This window comes from Taurulus bubalis (assembly GCF_910589615.1).
Source record: "Taurulus bubalis genome assembly, chromosome: 15".
In the NCBI taxonomy this organism is placed as follows: domain Eukaryota; kingdom Metazoa; phylum Chordata; class Actinopteri; order Perciformes; family Cottidae; genus Taurulus; species Taurulus bubalis.
This window is the reverse complement of record NC_136603.1, coordinates 5,121,156-5,141,451: the sequence shown is the minus strand read 5'-3', so window position 1 is coordinate 5,141,451 and position 20,296 is coordinate 5,121,156. Positions and strand designations below refer to the sequence as shown.

Genomic DNA, 20,296 nt, shown 5'->3' with positions numbered 1-20,296 from the left:
CTTTGACAAAGGATGCGCTTTCTTCCCATGCTCTGTCCACTCTTGCCCAGATTGAGTGTTTAGTGTCCTTTTTCTGAGACCATAAATTAGAGTGCATTGGCTTTTTTTTTTAAAGTGCATGTGTTTAAATGGTAGATCTAGTTTGTTCTGTTTGAGTGTGACCCCCGCGCTCCTCGTCAGTTATAAATCACTCACCGCATACTGGGATTTTTCCCTAAATGCAGCAGATTTCGCAAAATGCACCTTTCGCCAGCTGAGGGATAATAAATTACTGTCAAATTAAAAACATTTAATGACCTCTGTTGTAAAAGTTGAGATCTCTATCTGACATCTTGTCCTCCCTCAGCACAAATAAAGCGGGCAGAGAAAGTTCCACAAGGGGCTTTAACAAGACACTGCATGCTCCCCGTCCTCTCTGAACTCTGATGAACGTGTTTATGATGAACTGAGAACTACGTGGAGTTTAATGAGCGGAGCGGCCGCAAGTCAAAGCAAAGACGGCACAGAGGAATTCCTTTAAAGGAAATCTGCCAGTACAGTGAGATTATTTCCACCAATTCCCAAAACAAATTGTCATGTTCCAAGAATGGTGGTGGGTGTTATAGTTAGTTTCCTGAAACAAGACAGCAGCTCATTGCACGAGTAAAATATTGACTCTTCAGGACAGTGACAAGAGATTACCCCTCTCTAATATCTCAATAGTAATATTTTGGTGTTAAACGCTTAAGCCGTCACCTCGTTGCAAGGACGCTAGCAGCACTTTCAGTACAACCTGCGCCAAATGCGCTAACAGAGCTAACAGTGTACGGCAACAACGACGTGAGCTAGCCAGTGGGGCATGCTATGTGCAGTGTTGGGGTAGTTAGTCAGAAAAAGTAACTAGTTACACGTTACTAGTTACTTCTGAAAATTGTAACTCGATTACTTTACTAGTTACTGCATTTGAAAAGTAACTTCACTACTAGTTACTTTACTTTCCATTTTTTTAAGCAAATGTCCAAATTAACTGCAAAGATACATGGACAAACATCAAGGCCCTTTCATCACTTTATTTTCAATTTTCAATAATAATTTATTATTATTAATTAATATAATTTCCAATAATAATAATCGCGCGAGTCACACGACACTTCCTGCATGAACAATCTACCGTAAACGTCGGGTTACGAGCCGCTACTACCTTCGGTCAGAGTCCCCGTTAGCTCCCCGTTGTAGCCGGCTGGGGCTCCTGCTAGCGCTCCGTCACTTCCCCGCTAACTTCTGCTAGCTCTCCGTTAACTTCCGCTAGCTCCCCGAAAACCACCGAAGGTAGCGGGACCAGGCTCGACACCCGACTTGGGCAGAGGGGTCGCGGGCAGTAGCAGCAGCAGCGCTAGCTAGCAACTTGTTGCTATCATTCATGCAGGAAGTGTTGTGTGACTCGCTCGCCACTAAAAGAGAACTTTTCGGACTGGGAAAAATGGCTTGGGTAACGCAGGAAAGCGCGTTTCTGAGGTCTAGTAAAGTAGTGTAGTTACCAATATTTTTAGTGTATTGCGTTACTTTACTTCGTTACCTAGAATAGTAATATCGTTACTGTAATCTGTTAATTTGTAACTTGTTACCCCCAACACTGGCTATGTGCTAACATGCGCTAAAAGCATGTAGTTGTTTGCTAAAGTAGCCTAATCAAGTTTCAGGCACGTTTCATTGCTGATATAAAAGACGTGAATGTGTGATTTTTGTCATGAATCGAAACCTACGAGCTAATTCAGGCAGCTACACTCACATGGCATACTCCTCTCACTGCAGCGTACAAGCAATGCTCCCTTGAGGTAGCAAACAAAACAGAAGTTTTGCTCCGGCTGTGTCAGCTGGCAGCGAAGGAAAGCTCATTCAGAGAGGCATTTCCTGACTGCTGAGGTAATTAGGCCCATCGAGCCCCAGACACACAGGAATAACCGAAGCTAACCGCGGCGATGCTAATTAACCCTCGTTAGGGCTCTTTCTGCTCTCTCTTTGTGCAGGTCGCCAACATGTATTCAACAGAGTGAAACCGGAAATCCATATCCTGTGTTATGTCAATTTCAAGGCTGCAAAATAATATTAGTGACTATTATTAGATGAGAAGAAATCATCAGAGACAATCATCTGGGTGATGATGTTAACTTAAAAGGGAGGCGGGGAGAGAAAACATGTTCCCTTTATTCCAAAACAGGTCCGACTCCGAGCCTCAGTGGAGTAAAGGTCAGGACAGACACATACATACATCTGTCCCCTGTGTTGTCTTGAAGAGGTATAATATGAATTCTGTGTTGTTCTTTTTTTAGCGATACATCGGGACAAAGGCTTACGGTTCATCGTAACTCGAGGAGAACTGGACCATTCGGCCTTCGTCTCTCACACAAGCTCCCTCTCCACCTGCCAGAGTTTCGCTGAATCATTGGTCCTCATTATGGTCATTACCGCTGCCCATCCTCAGGGCTGTTGTTGGGGCGGATAAGCTCTGGGCTTAGACACTGTCTGCAGGACGCTACAGATCTGAGGTCAGCGGCTACAACTCCACCCTGGGTCTGTGCTCGCGGGGTAAAAAGAGAGACAATTAAAAAAATAAAAAAAAAAATCTGTTTGCATCAGTTCTTTTCTTCCTCACTCGTCAAGACAGTAATTGCTGAAGGAGAGCTTTGTTTCTATTGGTCGGAGCGAGCAGCATTATCACATTATCATCTCTGACATTCGCTGGCATGCAGCTGGAGGAGAGGGAGGGGAGGAGAGGGAGAGGAGGGAGGAGAGGGAGGAGAGAGAGGGGAGGGAAGAGAGGGAGGAGAGGCATGAACAGAAATCTGCAAAACAAATCTGTCTGCTGAACACACCAACAGCATCACCACCAGCAAGCAGAACTGCTGACAAACACCAGTGACAAACGGAAAAAAATGAAAAAAAGGTTTCCGCTGTCAGTTACAGCCCGTAGTCATGGCAACGGGCCTCGGGGGACAGATGTGTATGTGCACAGTCAGCAGGTTTGCAGCATAGTGTCACGTGACTATGAACCGACGTGTGCACCATGTCTGACCCAAAGCAAACAACACAACTGTCAACTAAAAACACTTTTAATAAGCAAGGAGGGAATGTGTGGAGATCAAGGAGTCTCAACACAAACAACCACTGTGAGCAGATGTTAAATAGTTACTAATAACTGGAATATATGTCCGTATTTAACAACTTTAGTCATGAATCTTTGCTTTTATTTACAGATTGTTGAATGTGTGTGCAAGAATGTGTGTGCAATGTTGCATTGAAGTGCAGGTGGAAAACTGTGACTCTCGGTGCGGTTTATTTGTACGTGGAATGGAAAGTGCATCTGTTAAAAGAATGAATTAGTCACTACCCGTCATACACTTTATTTGTGGTTCATGAAACATGCATTTATTTCACCAGAATTGAGAGAAATAAATAGACTTTCCCATCCAAGTGTTCTCTTTTTCCTGAATGAAGGGTCTAAACAAATATGCAAGTTAATGCAATATCCAACACAGCGTGTCAAGCACAGTTTCAACATTCAGGGAAGATTATAAAATATTATCATTATTTTTGTCTTAAGACAAATAACACACACACACAAATTAGATATTTTTAGTCACATTTATTAATGATACTGGGTTTTTGTTTCAAATGTCGAAGAAATTTGATTTGGGGATAAAACTGAATCTCACAAATAGGATCACAATATATATCACATCTTCGCACAATAAACAGCTTGTGTAACAGTCACGGGCGCACACACACAACGCATTGTTTCCCGGTAGTCAAGGACAACATTATTATCATATCAGTGCTGACCACAGGACCGCTCTGAAACCACATCCTCTGCATGACGTAAGACTGTAAGAAAGTGCCTGAATGGGAAGTATTAGTAATGGAAGATTCACTGTCTCTGACGTCTCATTCGGATGATGGACACTATTAGGCTTTACGGATAAATGTGAGTGTTACTTTGTGGAGACAGACTTGGGGAGAGTTAAAACAAGGAGTCTGTGGCGGCAAGTATAATCAGAAAGTGGTGAGAAAACCAACGATGCCAATACCAAGGGAAGGTTTTCCATCCTTGTGTCTCTGTTTTCATTATGCCATGCAGACACACACAAACACACGGCTAACTGGATCTGAGTTAGCCATCTGGGTAAGCTCTCATAATTACAAATGTTCCACCTCAGCCAGGCTAAGCTTACCTGAGTTATTCAATAACCGAGCACATGGTTTCAGCTGACAGAATGACTTTTCCAGTGAGGCTCTATGTGTTAATCTGTTGAAACTTTAACTGTCTGGCAATGACAGAGAGAAGCACATGCAGACTTCTCAAGCAGCAGAAGCTAACCTTCAACACTTAGTGGTAAAGATTTAACTGCGTCAACCACAAAATGTGTTTCGGTTGCATTACCGGTGACCATTTTCCCAAGCCTTGTCAGACTGATTTTCTGCACATTTGTTTCGGTCGATGCTCATGTCACATATTTGTGTTCCCAGGCCATGGTGGGAAATGTGACCGCGTTCAGGCTTTTGCCAACGATGAACTTCTACATGTATTATGGACAAGCACAAAAGTCTGGAGAAAAACAACAACGACACAACTCAGACTCAGATCGGGTGCCCCAGTTGCATACAGTAAAGACTCCTAGATCAAAATGGTACCTTCCACTAATGCTGATTTTCTTTCTTCTCCTTCCTCACTCGAGAGGTGACATTTCATGCACACAAGGACCCAGTTTTTGGAGCCAGGACAACAGGAACCCCTCCTTGGACGACCACCCAGTTGGCAGCGGGACACTCTCCCAGGCTGTGCTCCAGGAAGGGGTCTTGGTTCCTCTCTCAAAGACACTAATTCATTGAGGTTTTTGAAACCCACCGCTTCAATAGGGTTGCACTCCTCCAATTGGACATTTGTCAAACAAACACAAAATACATCGGGATGCTTGCAGCCCTTGTTGGGACTCCATCGTCAATTCTCGGTGAACGATGTGCTGACGCATCGTCTTGTAATCCTCTCTTTGTTTTTCATCACCACTCACTTCCCCACTGACTGGCTGCCCGTACAGCTGCGTGTCTCCGACCTCATGTCCGTCAGCAGCCCGGCTCATAAGGCTCCTCTCAGGAGTCAACGTGAACTCAATTTGGACTTGACAAGGCAGGTGTCAGGTGGCCGTTCGCTGAGAGAGAGTGTGTGTGTGTGTGTGTGTGTGTGTGTGTGTGTGTGTGTGTGTGTGTGTGTGTGTGTGTTCAAGGTGTGCCAGACCCAAGAGGGATCTCTTTCAGCCCAATGAGACCAGTGTCTCACTTTCTCTTTTCTTTTACCACACACACGTTCACTCCACAGACTGATATTAAAAACCAGTCAGCCCCCCCCCCCCCCCCCCCCCCCCACACACACACACACACACACACACACACACACAGTGATTAGTGGACAGTATTGACTCTGGACTGTTATTCCTGCCTAATGAATCTGCCATAAAACTTTGGAACTGCCGCCAGCTGTTTGTCTAAACCAGCACAGGGGAATTGTGTGTGTGTGTGTGTTTGCATGTGTGTGTGTGTGTGTGTGTGTGGTTAGTGCTCACCCACAGACACAACAGTGTTGGGGGTGATGCTTTCCTCCACGTCTGCGATGCATCTTGCTGTATGTTTTCAGGCTGAGGTCTACTGACCACATCATTACGTGACATCATGCTCCTACATGCAACATTCCTGCGCTGTGATCACACTTAGAACATACGAGCCGGCGTCAATCAACCCTGCAGCCAAATGAGCACACGCTCCTGTTTTCATGCGTTTCTACTGTTCAGACACACACACACACACGGTGGAGTCGGCCCCGTCTGCTCCGTCCCGCTGGGTCGCCCCGAGATCAGCAATCAATCCCATCGACCGGCCACTGTCTCCCCGAGGTGTCCCTCTGGGGTCTGTGCAGGGGTCAACCAGAGACACACTTGTAACACAGGGTCCGGACTCAAATGTGATGACATTGGCTGAAAGTAACCCAACAATAGTTTTGCACGTTATGAATCACCAGTTTCTGCAGATTTTTTTCCCCCCACAATTGCAGAAACTGTGACTGACTCATACGGTATCTGAGGGCAAACAATAAGCAAACAGCAACACTGACGAATGCATGTAGTCTAGACGTCTTATCTCTCCGCTGTAATCATACGGGGCTTTTTTGGAATAGGCAGACCAGGTGTGCATTATGTGTGTGTGTGAGCGTTAAAGACTAAAGAGTCACTTTGTCATTGCAAATCCATGGTGATAAACAGTGTGTCAATACAGCAGCGTGGTACAGGAAGCAGGGAAGGAAAGTGGAACAGACAGTCTATGTACTTACCGCTGCACATGAACTCTTTCCATAGGCCAGACGTGTAGGAGTGTAGGGGAGTCATATAACGACGCAGCTGAGTAATAATCGGATTAATCTTCATGTAAATGCTTTGAGCTGGTCGTCTGACTTGACTGCCATTTGATGAGATTCAACATGAGAGCGGTTGAAGGTTTTGAGGAATTCTTTAAACGTAAACTTAAAACCTACCTATTCATCCCGGCCTTTGATTAAGAACAGTGTATGGATGTGTGGGTGTATTTTTTATTTTCATATATATTTTCAACATTATTGGAATTACTTATTTTATTGTATTTAAATTGAAGAAAAATGTATATTTATGTTATTTAATGTAACACTTTTTTTATTTATTTTTATTAATCTAGTTTTTATTTCACACTGTTTTACTACCATTACTGGTTATGATAGCTTTTATTTCAATTGTATTTGTATCACGTTATAGTCTTCTGTGCATTCGCCTAAAATTCGTCTTTTCTGTTGTTTTGTTATCTTATTCCAACGTGTCAGCCATCTGTGAAGCACTTTGACCTGCACCGACCTGCATGAAAGGTGCTATACAAATACAGTTTGATTGATTCTAACTTCCACGAGTCAGACGTACCTTCCCTGGAATAAAGTCCTCCATCCCTGAGTCTGTCTGAGTGGATGGATCCTTACAAAAAGTGACCATGAGAGTGAAGCTGAAGTCTCTCAGAACACATAATAACACACAATGCAGTTACTCCATTAGCTTGTCTTATCATACAATAATTACACCCCCTAATCTTTTCTCTGATATAAGCATGGGTTATGATTTAAGCTAAAATTATAGCTTTAATGACCATGTATCTCCAAAATTTTCCAAGCTAAATCAGTCCTGTTTTGCAACAGTGTATTTTTCAGATGATCCAGAGGAAGTTGATTTAAACCACGTTTAAATGTCTCGCCCCGTCAAGGAGACTCTTCAGCACCGACACAGCCAAAATAAAGTTACATAACCCGACACAGGAAGCGGCTCGAGGACAAAAGTCCCCACCTGAAAGGTTAGAGTGGTGATTAATCAGCACAGACAACCGGGCAGTTATCAGGATTTATTAGAATTTTGTACATTACTTTGACACATAATATAACAATGTACAATTAAATAAGACTATAAAATGTATGTGATTTTAATATACTGATTTGCACACTTGTGATGCTTACATACGATTATGAAGTCTCATACATGACATAAATGTCGACAGAGAAACTACATGTCCAGTTTTTAATAATCATCATCAGAGAGAAAGGGGGCCAAAGGGAGAGGGGAAGTGGGTTAATAAAAACGAGGACATCCCTCCATCCGAGAGGGATCGATGGAGACTGATGTTAGATGGGCTGTTCTATTGATCCCATGAGTCCGGCCTAGTGGGGCTCGAACACCCGACTATCACAACCAGGGGCGAAACCGATGCGGTGTTGGATGCACGAGGCTGCAAGGCGAATTAGACTGCACAGCATGTCGTCACCGAGCACAAACGCAGGCCTGTGTGCACTTAATCCCTTAACGAGCACAACACACACACACACACACACACACACACACACACACACACACACGGTCAGAGCCTGCTAATGTTGTCCTTGCAGGGGTAAAGGTGCTTGTGTGAGAAGGAGGAGGTGGGAGGTCTGGCGATGAAAGGGGATTTCGGATTCCCGGCAGGACTGAGACGAGGTCCGGCAGCGAGGAAGGGGAGGGGCTTGTGCATGTTGTCATAGATGCTGCAGGAGAGAACACACACACGGACACACACACACACACGCGCGCACAGAGCAAGGGGTTGCGCAACAGTGGCTGCCTTTTAAAGAGCGTGCGCAGTCAGGTGGGGGGAACTTCCCCGGTCACAGTCCCAGCATTCCTCTGGAGCAAAGTTACTGTCGCTCGTCACATCCAAGTGAAGTCAGGTGGTTCCTTCCTGCGTGTGTGTGTGTGTGTGTGTGTGTCCGTGTTCTGTGTGACGGACGATAAATGGGGGAGGAAGTCCAAAAGGAGTCGGGGCGGCGTTTCAAGTTCACGACCCTCCCTTGTCTGAGCAAACGTCGCTCGCCACCCAAAACAGGACGGAGACGAATGCGGCGTGTGCGTCAGCGCGGTTGGCCGGAAACTAAAAAAAAACACACAACAACCCCGCGTTTGATCCCCACGCGGGGTGTGAGACAGACTCCAGGCATTCGTAACGTCCCTGTTGTTACCAGGACAGCGCGTCTCTTTTTGGAGAACACACACACACACACACACACACACACAAGATCACAGGCTCATTATAGACCACACGCCCCTCGTCCTAGAGGGACACGACAGAGCCGCTGTCACGCCATCGCAACTGAAGGCTTCTGTTAAAATAACACAAACACGAGGAGAATCCTCAGGACTGATACAGCTGAAATCAAGTGGGATCATCTGATCCAGAAAGTGGGTTGAGGTCACAACCTGGCACTCAAAAGTCCGACGAACTTCCGAAAATCTTAAGGTTTTGAATGCGTGAGATAAGAAGTGAGTGTGTGTCTGTGTGTGTGTTTGTGTGTCAGTCTTAGGCATTGGACAGCATCGTAGATGTGAAGATCTGCTGCAGTATTTGGGGGATCTGCTTGGTGTCCATGGCAACGAAGGATCGCCCTGCTGGAAGGGTCTTTTGGAGTCTGAGGAAACACACAGAGAGAAGTTTGGGACTGAGCTTCGGCAACAGAACCGTTTCCCAAAAAGAGAGAAAAACAGACTTGTTTGTCTGCTGTGTGCATCGGTACGAGACAGAGTACTGCGTGTGTGTGTGTGTGTGTGTGTGTGTGTGTGTGTGTGTGTGTGTGTGTGTGAATGAAAGGGCTGTCACTCACATGGAGGAGTGTAGGAACAAGACAACACAGCCTCATTTAAGCTCTTATATTTAAACACCTGATGGCATTCTTTCTTTCTTTGTTCTTTCATCCCCCCCCACTCACTTACACATTCCTCTTGTTCATTCAGTAGGTTGTCCTCTACACGAGGACACACACACACACACACACACACACACACACCCAGCAACAGGGATGTACACTGTCAACCATAGTTATTACGTAACTCTATAGCCTCCCTGTCACTAAATACCTCTGCGTGACAAGTGGATATATATCATCTCATTCCTGTCCTCACAGTCGCACTTGAACCTCATAAACTGAATATAGTTTGAAGCGTCTTTCAGAGCTAATTTCCATCCGACCTTGGCATCAGGAGTTAAAGAGAAATTAATCCTGTCTCTGTTTTAAAGGGTCAGAGGCTCTATTTATCTATCTATCTTCGAGATGAACTTTGAGTGGAGGGTCTTTAGCAGGATCCTTAAAAATCGTCATCACGGCTACTGTTTAAATACCCGCCATGTTGAGCTATTTGCATGAACTCCATCTCCTTGTCCCTGGTCCTCTTTCATCACTTCCTCTCCTCGCCCTTCCACCTTTTCCTCCCCCTCATCTTATCTTTCCACTAACTTCCTGCCCCCCCCCCCCCCCCCCCCCCCCCCCCCCTCCCGCCTCCTCACCTTTCGGCCTGATCTCCGAGGGATCCGATGAAGATGGCAAAGGCGTTGACCTGCGGGTCAGAGGTCAGGACTTGGGCGAAGCGCTCGGGCCGGATGCCGTAGCGCTCCAGGTTGGCGTCGCTGAGCACCACCACGAAGTGCTCGTCGGCCTCCTCCCGCGCCAGCGCCTTGATGCTGGCGTCGGTGCCCTCCAGAGTGTAGTCGCCGCTCATGCAGAACTGGGAGTGGGCATGCATGTTCTGCAGGGCGAGGGAGGAGGAGGAGGAGAGAGAGTTTTTACCATGTAAAGTGTCTTTTTTTAGTCTGTTTCGTGTGTGTGTGGGAACAACAGGTGTGCGGCCTGATTATGAAGGCGTACCTTCATGACTTTGAGCCTCTGTTTGTTATTCTTGGGCGCTTTGTCGGCTCTGACCAGCTCGATGTCGTAGCCGTCGCCCGAGTGGCCCACGATGTCGTACTGCGGAGACAAAACAGTCGAATGAAGAGAGCGACGGACACAAAGAAAGTCGCGTGCATCGCCCAGGAGCCGCCGTGACAACCCCTCGTATCCGTCTGTGCGGACCGAGGTGTAAAGACTCAGGTGTGTCGGCGCCGAAATGTCACACCGGAAACCTACGGAAGACGATCCGCGCTCCCAGCCGCAGTATGTTCACCCCGTCCAATGTGCACCGGCCTCCCAGGGACCACACGTCACGAGCGGAGAACATAAACCCGGGTCAGCCTGGACCCGCGGGCTCCTGTCAGCTATTCCAGGACTCAGGTATTATGTGTATGGGCCGTTTCTAATACGGGCAGTTATGACCGCGGCGGGCAGAGGTATGCGCCCGTGTGTCTCATCTGTTCTCAACGCTGTTGCCGGGTAAGAAGCCCGGGGGTGGGTTTTTTTAAATGTCAAATCTATTTTGCACTATAATATTCTTCAGTTTCTACAGTTAGTTTTTTTTTGTAAGGCAAGGCAAGTTTATTTGTAGAGCACATTTCAACAAGGCGATTCAAAGTGCTTCACATAAAACCATTAAAAGCATCAAAACATAATGCAGATTTTAAACAGTTAAGAAAACATTAAAACAGTCAAAAAGCAAAATAAAAAATTAAAGTTGAAAAAGCAAAATAAAAAACAAAAGTTGCAGTGCAGTTGAAGAAATAAAACGCAGTAGTGAGATGCACACCCATTTTCTTTTAATACAAAATCCGCAAATTCAATTCAAAATATGCATAGAATAAAATCACGAAAATTAAAGTTCAGAGGGATTTTTCCACAACATTCATATGTACAAATTTGTGTTTTATTTTTGCACATACACACACACACACACACACAGCACGGGTCTTATGAGTTATCAGATGCATTTTTATGTAAGAGGTGTTACGCAGAGGAAGCACTTACATGACATGTGATCAGCAGCATGGTGTGTGTGTGTGTGTGTGTGTGTGTGTGTGAGAGAGACACACATTGATATGTGATCAGCATAAGCTTGGGTTGAGTGTCACTTAGGGGCCAAGAAGTCTGTCTCTGTACACACAGTCGTACCCCTCCCTCTTCTCTCTCATCACTACGACCTTAATAAGTTCGTGACCTCTCAGTAACATCAGGTGCGTTTGTCCAGAGCGACTCTCACCTTGAACTTGTGCTCGTAGCTCTCCAGCGCCTCCATGACCATGCACACGGCCTCCATGGAGCGCTCCAGCCGGCCGTCCACGCCGTTGAAGCGGTACATGCTGCCCGACACGTCCACCAGCACCCGGAGGCGCTTGGGCTTCTGCTGAGGGCTGCCCAGCTGGGAACACACACGGAGAAACGCTCTCAGAGGGAATCGGCCGCGACTAATGAGTGTTTTTGGGGGGGAGGGGGGATTTTGGTGGAGCTCGCTTAAAATAACGTTCGACACAAGGACAAGATTTAAAAGCCGGTGGCAATTACCTCATTTTAGACCGACACGCCGGACCAAAAATATACAATGTTGGAAAAACATGGGATGCATATTATGGTTAGTGTGTGTTTGTATGGTTAGTGTGGGAACTATCTCTGTGCCGTGTATGTGTGTGTGTGTGTGTGTGTACTCAACCATACATGTGAAATGACTAGAAACTGTGTGTGAAGCTCAGGGTTTAATAATAATCTCACACGAACTACTGGAATGTATCGCATGACAGATAAAGTTCACAATGAAGTGTGTTAGTCTGGGAGTGTGTTTAAATATCTGTAACGACACACACACACATACACACACACACCTCTGGGTCCAGCTCTGCCCTGCGTTTGTATATCGCCTTCTCTCCGGTCAGTCCATCAATGATTTTAGCGTCGTCCAGTTCTCCCAGAGCCTGGTTCTTCAACCACTGCCGCTCTCTTCCTTTAGCCTGAAAACACACACACACACACACACACACACACACACACACATTATGAACTAATCAACCAAATAAATAAACACATTTCAAAGTCTGTCTGGGGTCAATGAGGTGGAGCAGATTGTGAAACGAGGGGAAAAGATTAAACCCAGACAGTTGTAATCCAGGCTGTCGCATTATAGACGACCAGAAAGATTTACAGACAGTACGAGTAGAGGAAAGCAGCTCATACATTTATAAACCTCACCACCATCACCTGTCCTCCCACCCATCACCTGTCCTCCCACCCACGCTGAAGCTCCGCCCCCGTTTCTTCAGAGTCAGAATCAGCGTTATGGGTTATTCTGACGTCAGTCGTACACAGAAATATAAGTTAATAAGCAGGCAAAAACAAGAACGACAAAGCTGCATGAGAGAAAACATGTGGCTATTATGTACGCAACAGTAAAGAAAAAAGAAGAAGAATATATACTGTATATGAACAATACAATCAGGAAAAAAAATCTAAAAATCATCCACTATATTTCTGATTTTTAAATAAATGTAACAATGATTTTTTTTTTTTAAACAAATAATTCATAGAGTAATTTACATATAAATCACAAAAAAACATTTGTTATCACTGACTCCATACGTGGCAGTGCACAGTATATTCAGTTCATATAGCAGTAGTATCTTTAAAGAATTATATATATTAATACAGTGTCATAGCTGTTCTTCAGCGAGTCGGCCTGGGGGCAGCGGTCACATGGGAGGAGGGAGAAGAGGAAACGCAGCATCACTTTCTCCCTGAGGAAGGAGCGCTGCTTTCAGGAACAGGAGGCGAACAAAAGCAGGAACCCGACCCGCTCCTCCCACACACACACACACACACACACACACAGGCCGTCATGTCACACTCAGCAGGGGTCTCATGACTTAACATCTGATAAGAAAGAACTTTTGCAACAACACTGTAGGTGTTCAGCCTCTCAGTGGCTCCCTAAGGAGACATGCGTCCTGGACACACACACATAGATTGGGCTGCAGTTTATTTATTTATATATGTATTTCAGAATAAAGTTTAACGAGGACTAAAGACACGACTTGACATTTACCTGAACTTGCAGTACCCCTAGTAGAGAGTAGAAATAAGGACGGTGTATCGCACTTTAATAGAAAATACTGTTTGAAGTATTAATAAAAACCTTTTTAAATGCAGAAAAAAAGTGTAACGCGCTCGTGAGTAGGCATTATGTGTACAAGCAAAAAAAACAACTAAATAGGCAAATAAGTTAAACAGGTTACATGCAAAAAATACAGACATATTTGATAAATAGCTTAACTCTCATAATGACATTAATTTGTATTGTAGACTAACAAGCGGTTAACATGGATTAAACGATGCATGTATACACAATGGTTCACATGGAAGTTTAGGGTTTTCCCATCATGAAAATGCACATTATTCCCGTCAGAGTGGTCGGGCTGCTGAGTCTTTGCTCTCTTTGCTCGGGGAGCGGTTGCATCATCTGCACAAGGTCGGTCACGAAGAGCGGTTCTATTTTTGACCATGTCGTCATCGGCTCGCTGCCATTATTCGCACCAAAAATATCTCTCCTCGCTCCGCATGACTCCCGACATGCTACGACAACCTCTGCTGAAGATCGGACTCATTTAGGGCGCAACATTTTGACTGATCTCCTACTCTGATACGTTTGATGAATTTATGCCGGGGAGCCAGCTCTTTGTTGAGCGATAAACAGAGAAGGGGTTTCCCTTCTGAAACAATACGTTTATTGAAAGCTCGCCAGCTCTGGTTATGTATATATATGTGTGTGTGTGTGTGTGTGTGTGTGTGAGAGACTCCTTAAATCACTCTTCAGGTATGACACAAATAACACGCCTGCTGAGAACGGTGTAACCTCCTCAAACGTTCAAAGCCCGTGCTGGCATGGCCGCAAACACCTGGATGGAAAACACAAACACACACACACACACACACACACACACACACGAACAAACACCCACCACAACATATACAAAGAGAGCTTCACACCTGGACAGGAGAATAATAGAGCGAGGCTTAGTGGCGGTGGTCTGTAATCATTCTTGCATGCTGCGTGATTTTCCTCTCGTCACACACACACACTCACACACACACACACACACGCAGCGAGGCATCAACACACATTATTTTCCCTAAGAAGCTCAAACAAAGGGAGGAAAATCAAACCCAAAATAATGAAATGGAGACAACATCACATCCTGGATTTTTAACCGCCACTCCCTACGCTCCAGCTTTTTCATTTCTTTTCCGACCAATCAGGATGCTCCGGCGGGACAGCGGCCCCTCCTTCCTGCCCCAGGGGTTACATGAGGTCAACCGATTGTCACCCAACAACTTGTACGACCCCACACGACCTTTGTTTTCTGAGCGGCCAGAGTCAGCTGGCCTGCATGCAGTGCTGCCTGATTGAAGAGTCAAAATGTGTTTCATCTGAATGCACAGTTCGGCTTCGCTCATTGTTCAACTAAACTGACCTGAACAGGCAGACCCGCCACGTCAAAGTTCTGTTTTGAACCAAAGAACGTTCACTGAAAATCCCAAAAAAGGTATTTAGGTTTCCAAAAACACCAAACCTCAGGATACATTTACAAAGAAACGTCCACAACTGAGTACATTTGGATCATAAATGATGTTGCGTTCCACCCAAAGTTGAAAGAATTTCCTATTAAACGTCCACAACTGAGTACATTTGGATCATAAATGATGTTGCGTTCCACCCAAAGTTGAAAGAATTTCCTATTAATTTTCTTTTTGGACCAACTGACAACCACAAAGCTGCAGAGGGAAAGATCAGAGGTAACAGAAATTGCAATATAATAAGTAACTGAGACTCAGTTAGTCCATCTGTTGTATAACACAATGAGAATAAGACACTTCTGAGAAGACTTTAATTGAGATATTTCATTTGATTATTGATTAATACCACTAATCATGTTTATATAGAAGCTCACCTGTAAGCTGTCCAGGATGATGCGCAGAGACTGGACCTGCCTCCTGACGGCGGTGGAGAAGCGCTCGTACGTGGCAGCGTCGTACTCGCTCATATCGATCTCCTTCAGCCTGAGATGAGGGCACAGAGACACACGGAGGGAGAGACGGGCGACTTCATTTGAGAGCTTTCAGACAAACTCTCTCCGATATATTCCAGCACACGGAACGCTGGATTCATAATCTTTGCGTCTGACTTTCAGCTTCAAAAGTTATTATTTTTTTTTTTTATTACCACAAAAGGTCAGATGGAGAAAGACAGAATGAGAATAGACTGAGACACCTGTGGACACCCTGACACCGGGGTCAGTGCTGTTAAAAATGGGGCTCCTTTTGTGTGTGTGTGTGTGTGTGTGTGTGTGTGTTCACTAAAACACACCTGTGGACATGACAAGACAGGTGGGCCAAGTTTATCAGCATAATCCCACTGTGCAGGTACTTAAGTATGGCTGACACAGAATCCTCCTCGGGTGTGGTAAGGGTCCTCCTGCCCTCACCATGTTTGAACTGATCAGAGAGAGGTGTGTGTGTGTGTGTGTGTGTGTGTGGGGGGGGGGAGGGTCTCCGCCAGGTGTTTGAAACTTTTAGTGCCAACCAGACCGTGACATCCACAGAGATACAGAGCAGTGACTTCAAAACACAGGGAGGGGTTGAAAGGGTGGTGGCGAGGCTTCGGCTTTATGTGTCACGGCTTGCAACAAACCTGTGTGTGTGTGTGTGTGTGTGTGTGTGTGTGTGTGTGTGTGTGTGTGTGTGTGTGTGTGTGTGAGAGATAGAGATACATGTATTGTGTAGACTGCGCTGGCATCAGCCATGCAATCACATAGACTACAAACTCCCTCAGAGGACATCCGGCGACATAATGTCTGTAACAAAACATCATCATCATCATCATCATCATCATCATCATCATCATCAAGACCAGGAATGTCGTTTCAAACATCCTAAATGAAGGGAAATAAATGAGGAAAACCCATTTTCACATAAAAGGCGCAAACCATTAAAAACTAAAATATGTTAAAAGTTCAAAGTGTGAAACCCGATGAAGAAGAAGAAGAAGAAGAAGAAGAAGAAGAAGAAGAAGAAGAAGAAGAAGAAGAATGTATCAGTGAGACAACAAGAGGGAAAAGAGTGATAATAAGTTAGACTCTGTATTGTAGAAGAAGTGAATGACACTTTAAAAGGTAAACTATGCAGGATCGTAGTACACAAATATATATATATATATGTATAGCCTTAAACCAAAGTAATCCCCCTCAATCATCTTTTTTATGTATTTATTCATTTTGGATCTTAGATTAGAGGCGTGTGAGTTGATTGATCTGTGATTATTTGTTCCTTCCGTCCCCCTGTGCTGCTGTTCCCTCTCCTGGCACACAGCGTCCCGGATCACACTCACACTTATACTTATTTTTGAGCGGCACACACAGTCTGTTCCTCTGCATTCACACCACATCGTGTCAGCCCACAGAACGGCACAGCGGAGGGACTTCCTCCACACATTCCTAGGTGTGTGTGTGTGTGTGTGTGTGTGTGTGTGTGAGAGCGTACGTGGTGAGCAGACACTCTGGCCAGTGGCCGCGGCTATTTCCTTCAAATTCCTGAAACCTCGACTTCACCGGCAGAACGACAAACACCCAGAAAGAGTTCTGCTCTTTTCCCACACAGCAGACGGAGAGACATGGACTTGTGCCGACTAAACAAACCACGGCAACAGAAGCCGTCCGCGCACGGCGAGGTTTTTCCTCTTCAAATATTCTGTTGATCCGATTTAAATCTGCAAATAGCGATGCATTGAGTGAAAAAGCAGAAATACCTGAAGAAGAATGGCTTTGTTTAAGCCGTGGCTTTCCTTTTGTCCATCGCGACCTGTAAACCCACAAGTGTAAAGCTTCCTGCCCATTGTGGCCGCCTTGCGCAATGCTTTCTGTCATAAATATAGTTCACACCAAAACAATAACAGCTTATCCAACGCTCACAAATTCTTGAGCAATGCTTTCAGTATTTTTTTGCGGGTGTGTCCCTTTTACATTTAGGAGGCTGAAGGAGACTCGACTTATTCTCATTTATTTGCTTTGTATTGTATTAATCATAAGTTTCTGCAACGCCTTGGTAGCTATATATATATATAAATATATGTATGTGTACATATATGTATGTACACACATATACTCACACTTCTCTGAACATTTCAAAATGAGGTATAAATATATATATATATATATAGCTAAGATGTCATTTTGAAATGTTCAGAGAAGTATGAGTATATGTGTGTACATGCTCTTGTGGGTGTTTCATGTTTAAGGCATACCTAAGCCTGTTTTTGCTTGTGTGTGTGTGTGTGTGTGTGTGTGTGTGTGTGTGTGTGTGTGTGTGTGTGTGTGTGTGTGTGTGTGCGCTCAAGAGTTTACAGAGGGATCATAGTTTGATTGATGCTCAACCTTAAGCTAAGCAAACAGAGGAGTGAACACACACACACACACACACACACACACACACACACACACACACACACACACACACACACACCAGTGGATGAGAACGTATGGAAAAAGCCTGACGGAGTTGACCTGTGATACGAGAAAAGAAAAACAACCTCAAGCCGCCGCCTCTGGAGGTTGTTTCACCTGCTGCGTTCAAGAGCAGTCAAGTACGGTGACATCTACTTGGAAGCCGGGTATCAGCATGTAGCTACAGGATTTGTTCCTGGGCTTAGTGGGACAACGATAGACAGGCAGAAGGGAGGGAGGGAGGGAGGGAGGGAGGGAGGGAGGGAGGGAAGGGAAGGGAGTCAAAGAAGAAGTTTAGAAAAGCAAGTGAAATGGGTGAAGACCAAGGGAAGAACACAGAAAAGAGAGAGAGAGGAGAGAGTCAGAGCGGTTGTCCTCTTGGCGTGAAAGCAGCCAGTGTATGAGAAAGGCCATGCAGGAAAGGGGGGAGGAAAGGGGGGAGGAAAGGGGGGAGGAAAGAAAGTAAAGAGAACGAAACTGTTTGAAGCAAAGGAGAACAGAGACAGCCTTCATGGTGGAGCTGGTGAAAGGGGTGCCCTCTTAACCCTCGGCTCTGAAGTAAATGTGTGCGAGTGTACACACACACACACACACACACACACACACACACACACACACACACACTATGCCCTGTGGGATCTACCATTGCGCTCATCCATCCAATCGGGGCACCGCAGCCTTTGGTTGTTTGCCCAGGATGGAGCACCATACCTGGGATGACTGAGTGACCAGGAAACCCTCACTCACACACACACATTACACACACATTACACACACTTCAGTACTAAGTAGTTTTAGAACATGTGTTAGCTTCCCACCTGTGGAGCCGACTTTCCTTTCTTTCCTTTCTTTCTTCCCCACGGGCTCACTGTGTCGTCTGCGTTTAAAAGCGACCTACCTTTCTTTGAAGGCTTTTTCCCCCATTTCGCGGGCGGCCCTGCGGACCTCTTCCGGAACTGCGTCTTTCTCGGCCTGGGACACCTGGTGGACCGTGTGTCCGGCATCCAGCCGGTAGGGGCCGCCTTTGCCCCCCAGACCCGCCGTGTCCCTGCCCCCTGCAATGGAAGACGTCCTTCATGAAGGATGAACCAATCACAGCCGCTGGACGCACTTTATGCAACAAATGACATTGACTAGTTCAAAATCACATTTCCATGACTTTTCCATGACTTTAAACCAAATTTCCATGACCAAACAGTTAGTGAAATCTGGGTGTAAACAGTAAAAAGTGAGTAAATGTAGTATTTAAACTAACAATGAGAATACAAAGCACACAGTGAACCTTAAATGACACAAATGAATGAGACAATAGTTTGATTAAAAGAATAAACATGTATATAGATGCCTGTATATATGCCTGCTTATATTTTGAGCGTCTTTCATTTAAAAGCATATTTATAATTTCAAACTCAGCGTAAATGAACGTCATGAACACATGAATATAACACATTTACATGACTTTTACTACACTTTTGGGATTTAGGACTTTTCCAGGCCTGGAAATAACCATTTAAAAAATTTGGAAAAATGTTCCATGAAGCGTAAGAACCCTGATATCAGTCATCAATCATACCGATGTCTGTGTACATGTCATCGAGGATTTCAATCAGCATTCGTGGGCGGACAGATGGAATTTCTGCATGTTGCCGACTCGGGTTACCTGTGCCTCCCGCCCACTGGTTTCCCCCGACGTGAGGAGCGTTGTTGGCGTCGATCTTGCCGTGTTTTGGGGCGGTGACGTCCAGGTTGCTGTCCTTCTGGATGGTAATCTGATGAGGATCGAGAGGCGCCAAGGGGGTCAGTTTTAATGTTTAATGCCACAACCGAGCTCATACGACTTAAAGGGTCGGTTCAGCCCCAACACACGAAATACCAAAAACAAATGCAGCATCACTAGTGGTGTCGTGCCACTTCATCAGGAGGAGCAACAGGTCCCACAACCACAGTTTGGAGATGTAATCCTCTGATAAGATAACCAGTTAACGAGGAACACTCCAAACGGAGACGTGTTCATAACATTGTTATAAACACTCTCTGGGAAAAACAAAGAGACGGGCGGCCGGAGTCTGGCACGCACCGGGGAGGGAGGGAGGGAGGGAGGGAGGGAGGGAGGGAGGGAGGGAGGGAGGGAGGGAGGAATGGAGCTTCAGTGGGAGACGGAGTGCATCCCCTGCAGTTCAACTGCATTCTTACATTCTGCAGGAATTTCAATGGTATCTGTGGGGGATGAGGTTTTGTTGTTGACGGTTGTGTGTGTGTGTGTGTGTGTGTGTGTGTGTGTGTGTGTGTGTGTGTGTGTGTGTGTGTGTGTGTGGTGTGTGTTGCATCTTTGCTGTTTTTGGGTTGTTTTTTTCTTGGTGCCTCACAGACGGAGCGGTTTAACGGACACTTATCTAGCAGGAGCAGCAGTCCAGCTGAGGAGGACTCCCTCCTCTCTCTCTTCTCTCTCCCTCCTCTCTCTCTTTTCTCTCCCTCCTCTCCCTTCTCTCTCTTTCTTCTC

At 45.5% G+C, this 20,296-nt stretch overlaps 1 protein-coding gene across 1 annotated transcript in view; it reads right to left on the bottom strand.

Moving 5' to 3' along the window:
- Positions 1-7,422: 7,422 nt before the first annotated feature.
- The window catches only part of vwa8 (von Willebrand factor A domain containing 8), a gene marked incomplete at its 5' end in the record, with an annotated part of 53,344 nt that continues 40,470 nt past the window's right edge, over positions 7,423-20,296 (bottom strand). Inside the window, 8 exons of the mRNA XM_079230844.1 lie at positions 7,423-9,025; positions 9,898-10,136; positions 10,256-10,354; positions 11,517-11,675; positions 12,133-12,258; positions 15,250-15,358; positions 18,695-18,851; positions 19,457-19,565. Coding sequence (XP_079086970.1) covers positions 8,917-9,025; positions 9,898-10,136; positions 10,256-10,354; positions 11,517-11,675; positions 12,133-12,258; positions 15,250-15,358; positions 18,695-18,851; positions 19,457-19,565 — 1,107 coding nt within the window. The 3' untranslated portion in view covers positions 7,423-8,916. The remainder of the gene's footprint in view (positions 9,026-9,897; positions 10,137-10,255; positions 10,355-11,516; positions 11,676-12,132; positions 12,259-15,249; positions 15,359-18,694; positions 18,852-19,456; positions 19,566-20,296) is intronic.